This window comes from Myotis lucifugus, unplaced genomic scaffold (assembly GCF_000147115.1).
Source record: "Myotis lucifugus unplaced genomic scaffold, Myoluc2.0 scaffold_1359, whole genome shotgun sequence".
In the NCBI taxonomy this organism is placed as follows: Eukaryota; Metazoa; Chordata; class Mammalia; order Chiroptera; family Vespertilionidae; genus Myotis; species Myotis lucifugus.
The window spans coordinates 31,241-45,111 of record NW_005872407.1 but is presented as its reverse complement, the minus strand read 5'-3'; the positions used below and the strand labels follow the sequence as shown (position 1 = coordinate 45,111).

At 52.1% G+C, this 13,871-nt stretch overlaps 1 protein-coding gene across 1 annotated transcript in view; it reads left to right on the top strand.

The window, feature by feature from the left end:
- Window positions 1-13,871, top strand: part of LOC106695466 (synemin-like) — a 27,378-nt gene that overhangs the window by 5,366 nt on the left and 8,141 nt on the right. Inside the window, exon 2 of the mRNA XM_014449695.2 lies at window positions 11,819-11,901. Within this exon, the coding sequence (XP_014305181.2) occupies window positions 11,819-11,901 (83 nt within the window). The remainder of the gene's footprint in view (window positions 1-11,818; window positions 11,902-13,871) is intronic.

Genomic DNA, 13,871 nt, shown 5'->3' with positions numbered 1-13,871 from the left:
CGTCCAGTGTGACCGAGGAGACTGGATTCACCTTGTTCTATGCACAGGCCCAGTGGTTGAGCATCGACCTATGACGCAGGAGGTCATGGTTTCGATTCCCGGTCAGGGCACGTGCCCGGGTATGTGGACTCGATCCCTGGTAGGGGGCGTGCAGGAGGCAGCCGATTCATGATTCTAAGCGCACAAGGGGTTAGGAGAAAACAGGAGATGCATCGCATCAATGGCTCGTGTCATTGATAAAAATGTACCGCCCTAATCACAAGTGTGTCACCCCTCTGTTCACAGGCGAACACCCCACACTTTCACTCACCCCGGAGCTGAATGGCAGCTTGTCTCACTGAGGCCCTGGGACTTGGTCAGAGCTCACCTTGCTGAAAAAAAACGCAGGGCCGCCTACCACCAACGTGTCTCTGTGGCTTCATTCTGCAGCTGTGCTCGGGTTTAAATAAACTTGTTTATTACCAAGATCAGAATGGTGGCCCGGCCGGCGTGGATCAGGGGTTGAGCATCGACCTAGGAACCAGGAAGTCACAGTTCGATTCCCGGTCAGTACACATGCCCGGGTGGTGGGCTCCATCCCCAGTGTGGGGGGTGCAGGAGGCGGCCGATCCATGATTCTCTCTCCTCATGGATGTTTCTCTCTCTCCCTCATCCTCCCTCTCTGAAATCAATAAAAAACATATTAAAAAAAAAAAAGATCAGGATGGTGATGTTAATGAACTGGTGTGAGTGACGCCACAATGACAATCGAGGCGCGGTTGAGCTCGGGCCTGTGGAGGGGGGTGGGCAGGGAAAGGGCATTTCTGTCCTAGAGGTTTCCAACCCAGGTCTTTGGCCCAAGTCGGTAGACTCAATAGTCTCCTTTTCTCTCGACGGTGTGTCCACAGTTGAGCAAACCCTTGTTCTCGCGCCTCATGTGGTAAACAAAATTACAACGTGCGCGAGGAGAGAGAAAGTGCAGGAACGAGCGCTGATGAATGGACCCAAGGTGTAGCCGTGGTGGCCGGTCTGTGGTATTTTGTTGTTGTTGTTGTTTTTTAAATGAATGCATGAATACGGGGGCTCTAATTATTGCTTTCGGTGGACAAAGTAGGGTGCATGCAGAGAAGGCTAAGGCACAACGGTGGCTGTGTCTCAATGCAGCGTTAGGAGTAAATATAGAAATTCCTGTGGACACAGCGTTCCATTAAAAAAAAAAAATCACTTTCAAAAGCAAGGCGATGCTCTAATACCCTGTAGAGTGGATCTGGTGGGTGACCACTGTCGTTGGCTTTTGTTGTCCTATAGATGACAGCCCAAGGGCCAAAATCATGGCCCCTGTCTATTTTTGCAAATAAAGTTTTATTAGGACCCAGCCGGTGTGGCTGAGTGGCTGAGTGTTGACCTATGAACCAGGAGGTCGCGGTTCCATCCCTGGTCAAGGGCACATCCCCAGTGTGGGGGCGTGCCCAGTAGGGGGCGTGCAGGAGGCAGCTGATCCATGATTCTCTCTCATTCATCATTGATGTTTCTCTCTCTCTCTCTCTCTCTCTCTCTCTCTCTCTCCCTCTCCCTTCCTCTCTGAAATCAATAAAAATTAAAAAATTAAAAAGAAATAAAGTTTTACATGCATCTGATGAGGGACCATCTGTGGCGGCTTTCGTGCTGACACTTAGCCGAGCGGCGTCGTTAACCACGGAGATGGCGCAAAACCTACAATGTTTGCACTCGGCCCCTGTTCTGTTGCAAACAGTCATTTCAGAGAAAGTGGGGCGGGGAGAGGAAAAGTCGCACCTGCCCAGATCCTGGCAAGGAGGAAATGAAAACAGAGATGCTGCAGGGGAAACGGAGGCCTTTAGATTAGGAGGTGGGTCCCCAATGGGAAAGGGAGAGAGAGAGGAAGAGGGAGAGGGAGAGGGGGAGGAGGAGGGGGAGAGCAAGAGTGAGAGGGAAAGCGAGAAGGAGAGCGAGAGGGAGAGAGAGAAGGTTTGTGGGCGGCGATTTCATTCCTTCCTAAGCAGAGGACAAATGCTTGGGTGCGAAGTTGCGATTGCCCCATAGGTGTTTACAGAGGCATTAAGGGCGTTATCAGCTCCCGGGATCTCTGACTCACTCCCAAACCATGTGAAGATCGCAACCACGGGGAGCCACAGGTCTCTCTGGAAGCTCACACACAGGAGAGAAGGATCGGTCTTCCTCCCGCCAGTGGGTGGGCGCCTCACTGTCAGGGTGGGCGCCATCCCCTACGCGGGTCCCTGCTCCACGCGGAGGGAAGAGAAATACGGAGGGTCTTTCCCAGGCCGGAGGGACCTCTTGCCCAACAGGGTGCGCGTGACAGGAGGCCAGCGCCAACCTGTTTGATCATCCTGTGTTTGGATCCCAGGGAACCTCCCATAGCAGGTTCAGGTGTAGATTTTTCTGGGCTTTGGGATCTTTTTTTTTTTTTAAATATGCTTTTATTGATTTCAGAGAGGAAGGGAGAAGGAGAGAGAGACACACATCCATGATGAGAGAGAATCATGGATCGGCTGCCTCCTGCACGCCCCCCACTGGGGATCGAGCCCGCAACCCGGGCGTGTGCCCTTAACCTGGAATCGAACTGGTGACCTCCTGGTTCACAGGTCGACGCTCAACCACGGAGCCACACCAGCAGGGACTGATTTTTGTTATCATCCAGGATCCCTGTGCAGTGTGACTCCCCCCCAAGCAGCCCTGACACAGCAAGGAGGCTGGGCACGCCGGCATTTCGCTGCTGTCGAAGGCAGACCCTGCAAAGGAGGCGAGCGTCCCGCCCCGGGCCTGAGTCCCGCCAGCATCTCGCACCGACGTCAAGCTGACTAGTCTCGTGTTCCTGGGTTGAAAAGCGACGGAACAGATGGCGGCTGACACCTTCCTCGGGAATCCTGGAGCCCCACCAGTCTACCCACTGAGGGATGGAAAGAAAGAAAAAAAAGGTTGGGGAGGGGGTGCAGAAATGTGGTGGAGAGAGAGAGAGACACACACACACACACACACACACACACACACACACACACACACACACACGTGCCTGGAGTGGGCGGGGTCAGGAGAGGGCTGGGCTGCCTGGCCTGATGGAGAAGCCAGCGCCACCCCCTGCCAGGAGTTGGGGAGCAGGGCAGGGCTCTCACACTCTCTGAGGTGGGTTCAAACCGCACCCCAACCACGCCTGTCCCTTGGGGACGCTCCTTCCCCCAATAGTTCCGAAGATAAGTTAGAGGAAAGCATTCTTTTTCCCCCTTTGGTTAATCCTCACTTGAGGATATTTTTCTACTAATTTTTAGAGTGGAAGGGAGGGAGAGAGACAGAGAGAAATATCGATGTGAGAGAGACACATCGATGGGTTGCCTCCCGCACGTGCCCTGATCAGAGCTGGGGATCGAACCTTCGACCCAGTTGATAGATCCTCCCTTCCCCCAACTGGTGGGCGGGGTATGAGGTAACCTGCAGCCCAGAAATACCTGAGTGACTAACCAGGTACCTTAGCCTCCGTCTGATCTTTCACCAGTAAAGTGCCCTTGACCGGAATCGAACCTGGGACCCTCAGTCCACAGGCCGATGCTCTATCCACTCGGCCAAACAGGCTAGGGCAACATTCTAATTTTTTTTTTTTATGCTTGCCTTAAAGTAACAGAGTTTCTGCCGGGTTCCAAATGGAAGCTTAGGTTGTGGAAACGAAATCGCAGAGGATGTGAGGATGAGCGAGAAAGCCGGGCAGGGTGGTCACTTATTTTGACTCTGAGAGAGCACCGCTCACTGCAAATCTAACATCCAGACCTCAGCACCGAAGGACAAGCAGGGAAATTGACCCTGCCATTCCCCGGATGGGATAGGAAAAGGAAATCTAGCCCGGCCTGCATGGCTCAGTGGTGGAGCATCAACTATGAACGAGGAGGTCACGGTTCGATTCCCGGTCAGGCCACATGCCCGGTTGGGGCTCGATCCCCAGCAGGGGGCGTGCAGGAGGCAGCCCATCCATGACTCTCTCTCATCATGGGTGTTTCTCTCTCTCCTCCTCTCCCTTCCTCTCTGACATCAATACAAATATTTTTTAAATATATTTTATTGGTTTTTTACAGAGAGGAAGGGAGAGGGATAGTTAGAAACATCGATGAGAAACACCAATCAGCTGCCTCCTGCACACCCCCCACTGGGGATGTGCCCGCCACCAAGGCACATGCCCTTGACTGGAATCAAACCTGGGACCCTTCGGTCCACTGGCCGACGCTCTATCCACTGAGCCAAACCGGTCAGGGCAATAGAAATATTTTAAAATTTAAAAAGTGGAGAGGAGAGCTGCTGCCCGGCTGGTATAGTGTAAGGACCATACCTAAGGGTGAGCAAGGCCGGCCTGCCCGTGCTGAGTGCGTGGGCACCTCCCTTTGCACCAGGCAGGTAGGCGGCTGGTGTGAGCTCCCCAGCTCACCTGAGAGTCTGGCACGGGGCGGGGGGAGGGGGAGAGGAGAGGAGAGGAAGGACCCCCCCCCCCCATTAGAAGCTGGAACCATCCCCACATGGCACCTTATTTGTGTTCCTCGAAAAATCTACATCCCAACTGGGCGTGGAACGTGTCCGCCTCCCCTTGCGCACTCGCCAAGGGTTCCCGTGAAATTGACGCGGCAAAGTCACACCCTCCAATTACAGCCTGGCCTATCTTATTCAAAAGGCTCTGTTTTTGTTTTTGGTTTTTTTTGGGGGGGGGTTGTTGTTTTTTTTCTTTTCCAGCTCCTCTGCCGGCCCCCCTGCCTCTCCCCCTCCGGCCGCCCCCCTCTCCCTTCCAGCGCGCACACAAAGGAGCACCCCCCTCACCCCCCCTTGGACCAGACGGAGGAGCCAGACCTGCGGACTTGTTTACCACTCGGGGCATCCCCGCCAGACGGTTGCCCAGCGCCGCCACCTGGCGGCGGGAGCCGGCGCTGCACCGCGGGCCGGCCAACCCAACCCCTGCGGGCGGATGACCCAATGCCGCAGGCATCTGGGATCACCTTCCCCCCTTCTCTCCAGCACCAAATAAGGGGGCGCTTTCCTCTCAGCGCGGCCCGGCCTGTGGCGGGGAGGCCAAGGGGCGTGGAAAGGGAGATCCGGGAACGAGGCTGACAGTCCGCAAAACAACCGACCACATTGTTCCTGAGGCTGCCTGCTGGCCTCCCCCCTCCTCCTCCTGCTCCTCTGGGCGGGCACTGTCCCAGCCCAGGAGGGGGGGGATCCCTGCAGCCTTGGACTCTGGGGTCCCTATTGGCAGTGCCACTGAGCCCTTCACCCCTGGAGTAGTGGAAGTGCAAAGGGTCCCCCCCACACACCCCTGCACCCCATGCAGACACGCTGGCGGGGAGGGGGGGGGCGCAGCTCTAGAACCCCCAGTTCAGGCTGCCAGGCCTCAGGACCCTGGCATCGCCCCCGAGGGAGGGCGTCCCTGGTGGCTGACAGGATCTGGTAACCACAGAAACCGAGATATGACCTATATTTTCGAGTCTGGCCTCAACTCCGGGTTTCTTTCCTTCTAGAAATCAACATGAGGGCGTCCGGACCTGGCCTCTCTACTGCAGAATGCCAGCCGCCAGGCGGGGCAAGTCAGGAGACCTGGCTGGCTGGTTTGTGGCGGGCGACGCGTAAGGGTCTCCAGCACCCCAGGCCTAGCCCCCTCTCACCGCCTTCTGCCAAACACAGACCCTCCTGCTCACCAGTGGGATGGGCAACGGGACGATATTTCTCAGGATCTCCAATATGTTTACCGTTGGCTCTTTCCTTGTCCATCTAAGCATTGTATGCAGATAATGGTCATCGCCCTGCCCATGGCTGCAACAACAGTTGGCTTCAGTTGAGCATTGGCAAAGTGCTAGATAGTGTCATCCATGTTTTATACAAATATCTACTCACGCCTGACCGGCGTGGCTCAGTGGTTGAGCGTCGACCTATGAACCAGGAGGTCACGGTTCGATTCCCGGTCAGGGCACATGCCGGGTGGTGGGCTCCATCCCCAGTGTGGGGTGTGCAGGAGGCTCTTATCATGAATGTTTTTCTCTCTCCCTCTCCCTTCTTCTCTTTAAAATCAATAAAAATATCTTTAAGAAAAACATCGACTCACATCGTCCCTATGCAGTGGGTATTATTCACACCCCTGCCTCACCGAGGAGGCACCTGTCCTCAGAGTTGGGGTTTCCACTCAAGATGACCCAGCTGCTGAATGGCAGAGGCAGGATTTAGGCCTGGACCTCAACACTGAATGCTTGTCGGTGGGGATCCGATTGGTTTAGAGTAGGTCCTTATCATGGAGCTCTCTCCATCCTCCGCCATGCTGAGATCGACGGGCAATCATGGGCGCAGGAAAAAAATGTCCATGACGTAATGTTGAGCGAAGACAGCTGGCTGCACAACAGCGCACATAACAAGACCCACAGATGCACACCCGTGGCACTGCTAACTGCGGTCACCCTGGGGTGTCAAGTCTGCGCGCGAATCCCCCTTTCTCCGCAAAGCCTTCCCTGGTTCCCACGTGGGAAGGGACGGCTCCCCACGCTCCTTAAGTCTGGACAGGTCATCAGCTACGTGACCGCGTACTCGTGTCGCCCGCAAAGGTTCGACTCCAAGATAAGACAGGCACACTGTTGAGCTGTCTCCAGTGTGTCCCCTAGACCCTTGCACATCACCCCTTGCCCTTGGCAAGGTGATCCCTTGTCCTTGGCAGGGGTCAAACATTTATCAGTGGATTATTGGTATGAACCCATGAGGACGGCACCAGCCACAGAATAGAATGACTGGCCTATCAGTTGTTTCATGTCTGCAGAAAACAATAAAAACGGCAGAGACAACCAGCCCCTCGTTTTGCGCTTAAACCCAAAGTCTTTTGCTCGAGAAGGCGCCTGGGAGAGATGTAAGAGGGGCAGCTCCTCTCTCCTCGGTGGTGGTACAGAGACCTTCCTGAAGGACCTACCCTGTCCGAAGTCCCCAGGGAGGGAAGAACGGGTCCCCTGGCGCCGGCTGGGTGGGTCGAGACGTCTGCAGGAAGCTTCCCCCACGGCTGCTATGCATCCACCTGAAAGAAATGAATTTGTTCCGCCCGAGTTACAGACACGTTACAAAGCTTCATCTTTTAAAGTGGCAGCAAATGTCTTCTAATATTAATGAGGATGACTGGAGGGATGGGGGTGGGGGGAACGTGTCTGGAAAGGTTTGCTGTGTTTCTAGAATGTCAGACTCTCTGCTCATCCCATTTCCCAATGGAGGCTCCCCTGGTACCCCAGCGCCCTGCCATACGATTAAAACCCAACTTGGTACCCGGCTGGCATGACTCAGCGGTGGAGCGTTGACCTAGGAACCCGGAGGTCACGGTTCGATTCCTGGTCTGGGCACATGCCCGGGTTGCAGGCTTGATCCCCAGTAGGGGGTGTGCAGGAGGCAGCCGATCCCTGATTCTCTCTCATCATGGATGTTTCTCTCTTTCTCTCTCCCTCTCCCTTCCTCTCTGAAATCAATAAACATGAAACATTTTAAAGTATATTATCTAGTAAATAATAAACCAGGAAGTAGTCATTTATCATCATGATCAAGTATTATTTATTATACATTATTGTACACGTGCTGTATTTGTATGCAACCGGCAGCTCAGTAGGTGTGTTTACACCAGCATCACCACAAACATGTAAACAGTGCAGCGGCTACAACATCATAGTGGCTATGACATCATAGCGGCTACAACATCATAGTGGCTATGACATCATAGTTGCTATGACATCATAGTGGCTATGACATCATAGTGGCTATGATGTCACCAGGCAATAGGAATTTTTAGTTCTGTTATAATCTTATGGGACCACCGTCATATATGTGGTCCATCCTTGACCAAAACGTCATTATATGGTGCATCACTCGTGTGTGTGTGTGTGTGTGTGTGTGTGTGTGTGTTGATTCTCTTTCCCTAGGGAAACCTGACTCACACAGATCTTGGTACAACTTGTGGGATAGGGTGGTTCCCGGCACCTCGGAGTTCAGAGCCTGCTTGGTGGATGAATAGCTGTGACGGAAATCTCAGATCCCCTGCGTGAACCCCCTGCTCTGGAACACTGCCAGCGTCATTCCTGCGTGAGCTGGCGTTCTTTGTTCTAGGAAGGACGTAAGTTGGACCTTCGCGAAGAACATGGTGTATACATTCCTTTGGGGGGGAAAAGTCCAAATGGCGTCAACACTGACCCAGTCCTTACACCTTAGTTTGTGAGGCTGGTTTTCTTGCACAATTTTCCTTGAATTGTGTGTCTTGACTTTGCCCCTAACCACGACGAGGCAAGCACTTGCAGGAAGTCAGCCTATGGCTCTTTGAGGAACCAACAGTGCGTGACCCAGCAACGTGGAGGTTGGTGTTTCTTTGGAGGTCAAAGGGGGAGAAATGAAGCCCAGAGGTACTTGTCTTCTGGAAAAATCACACGCCTGTGTGTGAGGGAGGCAGCGATCTTTTAAAATGTAACTGTTTTCTCCTATTTACTAATATGAATCTATACATAAGGTTTCCATATTGCCCCCACCCCTGGCTACTTACTACCCAATCCATGATGTACCTTTTTTAAAATACATTTTCATTTTTATTGATTTCAGAAAGGAAGGGAGAAGAAGAGAGAGAGAAACATCCATGATGAGAGAGAATCATGGATCAGCTGCCTCCTGCATGCCCCACACTGGGGATCGAGTCCGAAACCCGGGCATGTGCCCTGACCGGGAATCCAACCGTGACCTCCTGGTTCCTAGGTCGACGCTCAACCACTGAGCCACGCCAGCCAGGCCCATATGTACTCCCAATTAAGAGATTTCCAAACAGCCTCATTCCATTTCGCCCTTGCAGCCAAACAACAGAGGGTGTGGCCTTTCCACCGAGTGACTTTCTGCATTTCTCATCCAAGAAAAGACACAGAGATGGGGAGAATCTAAAGAGCTGTGTCTCCCGGACTTGACGGACAGTCCGGCTCCAAAGATGATGTGGCTTTCTTCCTAGAACTTAGAAGAGATGGGTGCTGACGACATAATACAGCGCGAGACTTAAAACCGGGACACATTCCTGGTCCCCGATCTAGTCCCTTCAATCCCTCAATGCTCCCTGGATGTCGCCTACTTGGCCTACAAAGAATGTTTTGCAAAATCCTGGTGGCTAAATCCTTGTCACGGGGTCAGTGCTCCATCTAGTGGTCAACAGGATAATTGCAAAAACACAGCCTCCCAGGTCAAATTGCAAAACTGGGCTTCAGACCCAAATTATCTATGGTTCTCAGACTTTGCCACCCGCTACAATCACCTGAGCGGTGTGTGAGCAATCAGTTTCCTGGGCAACACCCGTACCAATGAAGTCAGAACTCCTGAGAGTGGGACTAAGCTGGTGACCTCCACAACCAAAACAAGGCATGAGAAGCTAGAACAACCTCCTGCAAATATTTCATATCACACATTTCATAAAAACAGTTTTATGTATAGAAGGGGTGTTTCCCACTTCTCTAAAATTGGATCATTTTTTAAATATATTTTTATTGATATCAGAGAGAGACAGAGAGAGAGAGAGAAACATCAATGATGAGAGAATCATTGATTGGCTGCCTCCTGCATGCCCCACACTGGGGATCGAGCTTGCAAACCCCCCTCCCTAACCTCCCCTCCCCCCCCTCTCAACATGTGCCCTGACTGGGAATCGAACTGTGACCTCCTGATTCATAGGTCGATGCTCAACCACTGAGCCACACCATGTGGGCTGATTGCATTGCATTTTAGCAGCATTTACAGGGCATACGGAATCTCAGTGGCTCCCTAGGCATTCCCTTGACTGGGGACTTTGGGGTAAGGTTCTATGACGAAATAGCCAGGTAATACAGTCATCTTTATAGAAAGAGAAAAAAATGCCAGTAGCCATGGTCATTTGGATTTCAAAATTGAGGGTTAATGCAGTTCAGAGAGGTTTTATTGCATTCCATGGAACGTACTCTAATTGTAAGGGGGTGGAGAGGAGAAAGTGAGGCTGCTTTCAGGCATTTGAGAAAAGTGATTTCTGCCGTACAAGACAAAATGCAACAATGATCCAAGGACTATAGATTGAGCAGCAAGAAAATGAGAAATTAAAAAAAAATTTAAAAGCCTGGCTTATGGTTGAGCATAGACCAGGGGTGGGCAAACTTTTTGACTCGAGGGCCACAATGGGTTCTTAAATTGGACTGGAGGGCTGGAACAAAAGCATGGATGGAGTGTTTGTGTGAACTAATACAAATTCAAAGTAAACATCATTACATTAAAGGGTACAGTCTTTTTTTTTTTTTTAGTTTTATTCATTTCAAACGGGCCGGATCCGGCCCGAGGGCCGTAGTTTGCCCACGGCTGGCATAGACCCATGAACCAGGAGGTCATGGTTGGATTCCCAGGTTGCTGGCTCCATCCCCAGCAGGGGGCATGAAGGAGGCAGCCGATGGATGATTCTCTCTCATCTACTCATCCTTGATGTTTCTGTCTCTCCCTCTCCCTTCCTCTCTGAAATCAACAGAAATATATATTTTTTAAAAAAGAAGTGTTCATAGAAGATTTAGGCCCATGTATGATGAATATGTCACTATTATGAAGCCAGTGTACAGGGGCAGGGAGAAAGAATCAACATGAACAGTCATATTCCACACCCTGCATTTCTTCTGAGCACTTACCACCTCTAACACACTACACATTCCACTTAATTTTCATGCATACCGCCTCTGCCACCACTAGAATTTAAGCTGCATGGGGGCAGGACTTTTGTTGGCTCATTATTAAATACTCTGCAATTAGTGTCTACACATAGGTTCTCAAAAGATCACCTTGAGCCCTAATTGATTTGGCTCAATGGATAGAGCGTGGGCCTGCGGACTGAAGGGTCCTGGGTTCGAATTCTGGTCAAGGGCATGTACCTCAGTTGCAGGCTAGATCCCCAGTAAAGGGCGTGCAGAAGGCAGCTGATCGATGTTTCTCCCTCCTCACTGTTTGTGACTCTCTATCCCTCTCCCTTCCTCTCTGTAAACGTCAGTAAAAAAATATTTAAAAAAAGATAATGTTGAATAAATGAATTCTTCATAGCACATAACTGGGAAAGTTAAGGAAATCTCTTTTCTTTTTAAAGATTTTTAAGTTGATTTTTTACAGAGAGAGGAAGGGAGTGCGAGTGAGAGAGAAACATCAATGTGAAAGGGAAACTTCGATCGGCTGCTTCCTGTACACCCGCTACCTGGGATCAAGCCTGAAACCCGGGGATGTGCCCTGACTGGGAATCGAACCAGCAGCCTCCTGGTGTTTCCTAGAGCTGCCATAATGCACTACCACAAACCCAGTGGCTCAGGACAACAAAAATTTCATTGTCAGACAAGTCTGGAGCCAGAAGTCTGAAATTCAGATGCCAGCAGGGCTAGGCTCCCTCGCAGGCTCTGGAGGAGGGTCCCACCCTCCTCTAGCTTCTGGTGGCCACATCAGTCCGGCCTCTCTTTACATCTTCACATGGCCTGAGCTCATGGCTCAGTGGTTGAGTGTGACCTAGGCACCAGGAGGTCACGGTTCGATTCCCAGTCAGGGCACATGCCCGGGTTGCGGGCTTGATCCCCAGTAGGAGGTGTGCAGGAGGCAGCCAACCAATGACAGAGGCACGTCCGCCCAGAGGCACAGGTGCAATGACAGGGCCCCTGCCTGCTGGGGGCAGAGTGGGGGTGTAAAGCCCATCAGAGCAAATGGCCACAGCATGAGGGGCCACTTACCCAGAGGCTGCAGGTAAAGGAGACACAGGCTGTGGGCAGCCCGGGGTTCCCTTTTTAGCTCCGCCCTTTGACTGCTGTGTGTCCTCCAGGAAGTCACTCGCCCTCTCTGGGCTGCAGCAGCCTCACCTGTATCATGGGCCACAGCGGCTCCTCACAGCAGTGTGGGGTGATGGTGTGTGTGCCCCGCTTGTCCCGAGGGCTTTCCACTCCCTAATCAGCACCCCCGTCTCACCACCCTCACCTCCCCCAGCCTTTTAGGGACACCACAGGCCCCTCTGGACCTCTTGCATGAACTCTGGAGGGGCCACTGCTCTCCTGACTCCTTTTCAACCCCAGCAGTCACAGTCCCAGCAGGAAACAGATGGCACAGGCAAACGATTTTCTGGAAGGAGTTTGGCAAAGGGACTGTGGACAGGTTTGAGAGCAGGAGCGACAGCCAACCAGGGAGGTGGCACCCCCAAACAGAGAGCATCCAAGGTCTCAAGGGGGTGGGGCCACATGAAGGGGGGGAGTGGTCACATGAACAAGGGGGTGGGGCCACGTGAAAAAATAAAAAATTCTACTCATCAAAAAGCACACCATTTTTAGTGAAAAGCTGGTGTAGCAAGCAACTTGTTCTAGTTCTTTATTCATTAAGATTGTCTAGCTTGTACATGTTAAAATCTCATATTAAGCCCTAGCCGGTTTGGCTCAATGGATAGAGCATCGGCCTGCAGACTAAAGGGTCCCAGGTTCGATTCCTGGTCAGGGCACATGCCGGGTTGTGGGCTCGATCCCCAGTTGGGGGTGTGCAGGAGGCAGCCGATCCATGATTCTCTCTCAACATTGATGTTTCTATCTCTCTCCCTCTTCCTTCCTCTCTGAAATCAATAAAAATATGTATTTTTTAAAAATCTCATATTAACAATTTTGCCGGAGTCTTCCTATTATTTTTAGGAGTGTAACACATATGAAGTGATAGGCTAAGAATGAGCATACAACACCTGTGTTTTACCCGCCTCTCTGGTTATCCTTTTAAAACTCACTACTTCATGCCAGCCATAGCATCATTCTGACAATTAGACTCAACACGATGAGCCTCTAATTACTGGTAATTTTACCAAAATCTTTCAATGGGCCCGGCCTCGGTGGCTCAGTGGTTGAGTGTCCACCTATGAGCCAGGCGGTCATGGTTCGATTCCTTGTCAGGGCACATGTCCAGGTTGCAGGCTCGCTCCCCAGCAGGGGGCGTGCAGGAGGCAGGCGATCCATGATTCTCTCTCATCATAGATGTTTCTCTCTCTCCCTCTCCCTTCCTCTCTGAAACCAATAAAAGGAAGAAAATAATTTTCTCTAAAAAAAAAAAAAAGTTTGGGGAAATGTCAGGTGCCCCTGCTAACCCTGCCCTCAGAGCTCGCCACAAGTTCTCGCGCCAAAGAATAGAAGCCGAGGTCTCACAGTGCAGCCTGCGACCCTCTCAGTGGTTCTCAACCTTCTGGCCCTTTAAATACAGTTCCTCATGTTGTGACCCAACCATAAAATTATTTTCGTGGCTACTTCATCACTGTAATGTTGCTACTGTGATGAATCCTAATGTAAATATCTGCTATGCAGGATGGTCTTAGGCGACCCCTGTGAAAGGGTCGTTCGACCGCCAAAGGGGTCGCGACCCACAGGTTGAGAACCGCTGCAAGAAGACAGACGTGGGATGCCAGCAACCCCGTCTCAGGCGGCTCGCTTGTGCGTCAAAACTTCAGCACCTGGGTATACACTTCCGTTTTCAGTGAAAATGTCACTTTTCCTGCATAGGGGTGTGCATAAGTGCATACGATAAGTTACATACGTATATGAGACGCGTATCTGTGCACTTTTTACAGACAGACATTCCTCCAAACTCCAAGGCCCCCCTGCCCAACCCGGCCTCTCACCTCATGGCGGCTTCAGAGTCCGCCCACGAAGGCCGGGTGGGACCCTTGGGTGCCGTCGGTGCGCGCGGCAGGGCAGCAACAGGGAGCCTTTTCCTCACGTCCCTTCCGCCGGCGACCACGACCCGACGCCAGGCGGCGACCAGCACCCGGGTGCTCGCGGGCCCCGAGGTGTACACCGGCCAGACGCCGCGACTACTCCGGCACCCTGGACGCCGAAGACACCACAGCCCACGGG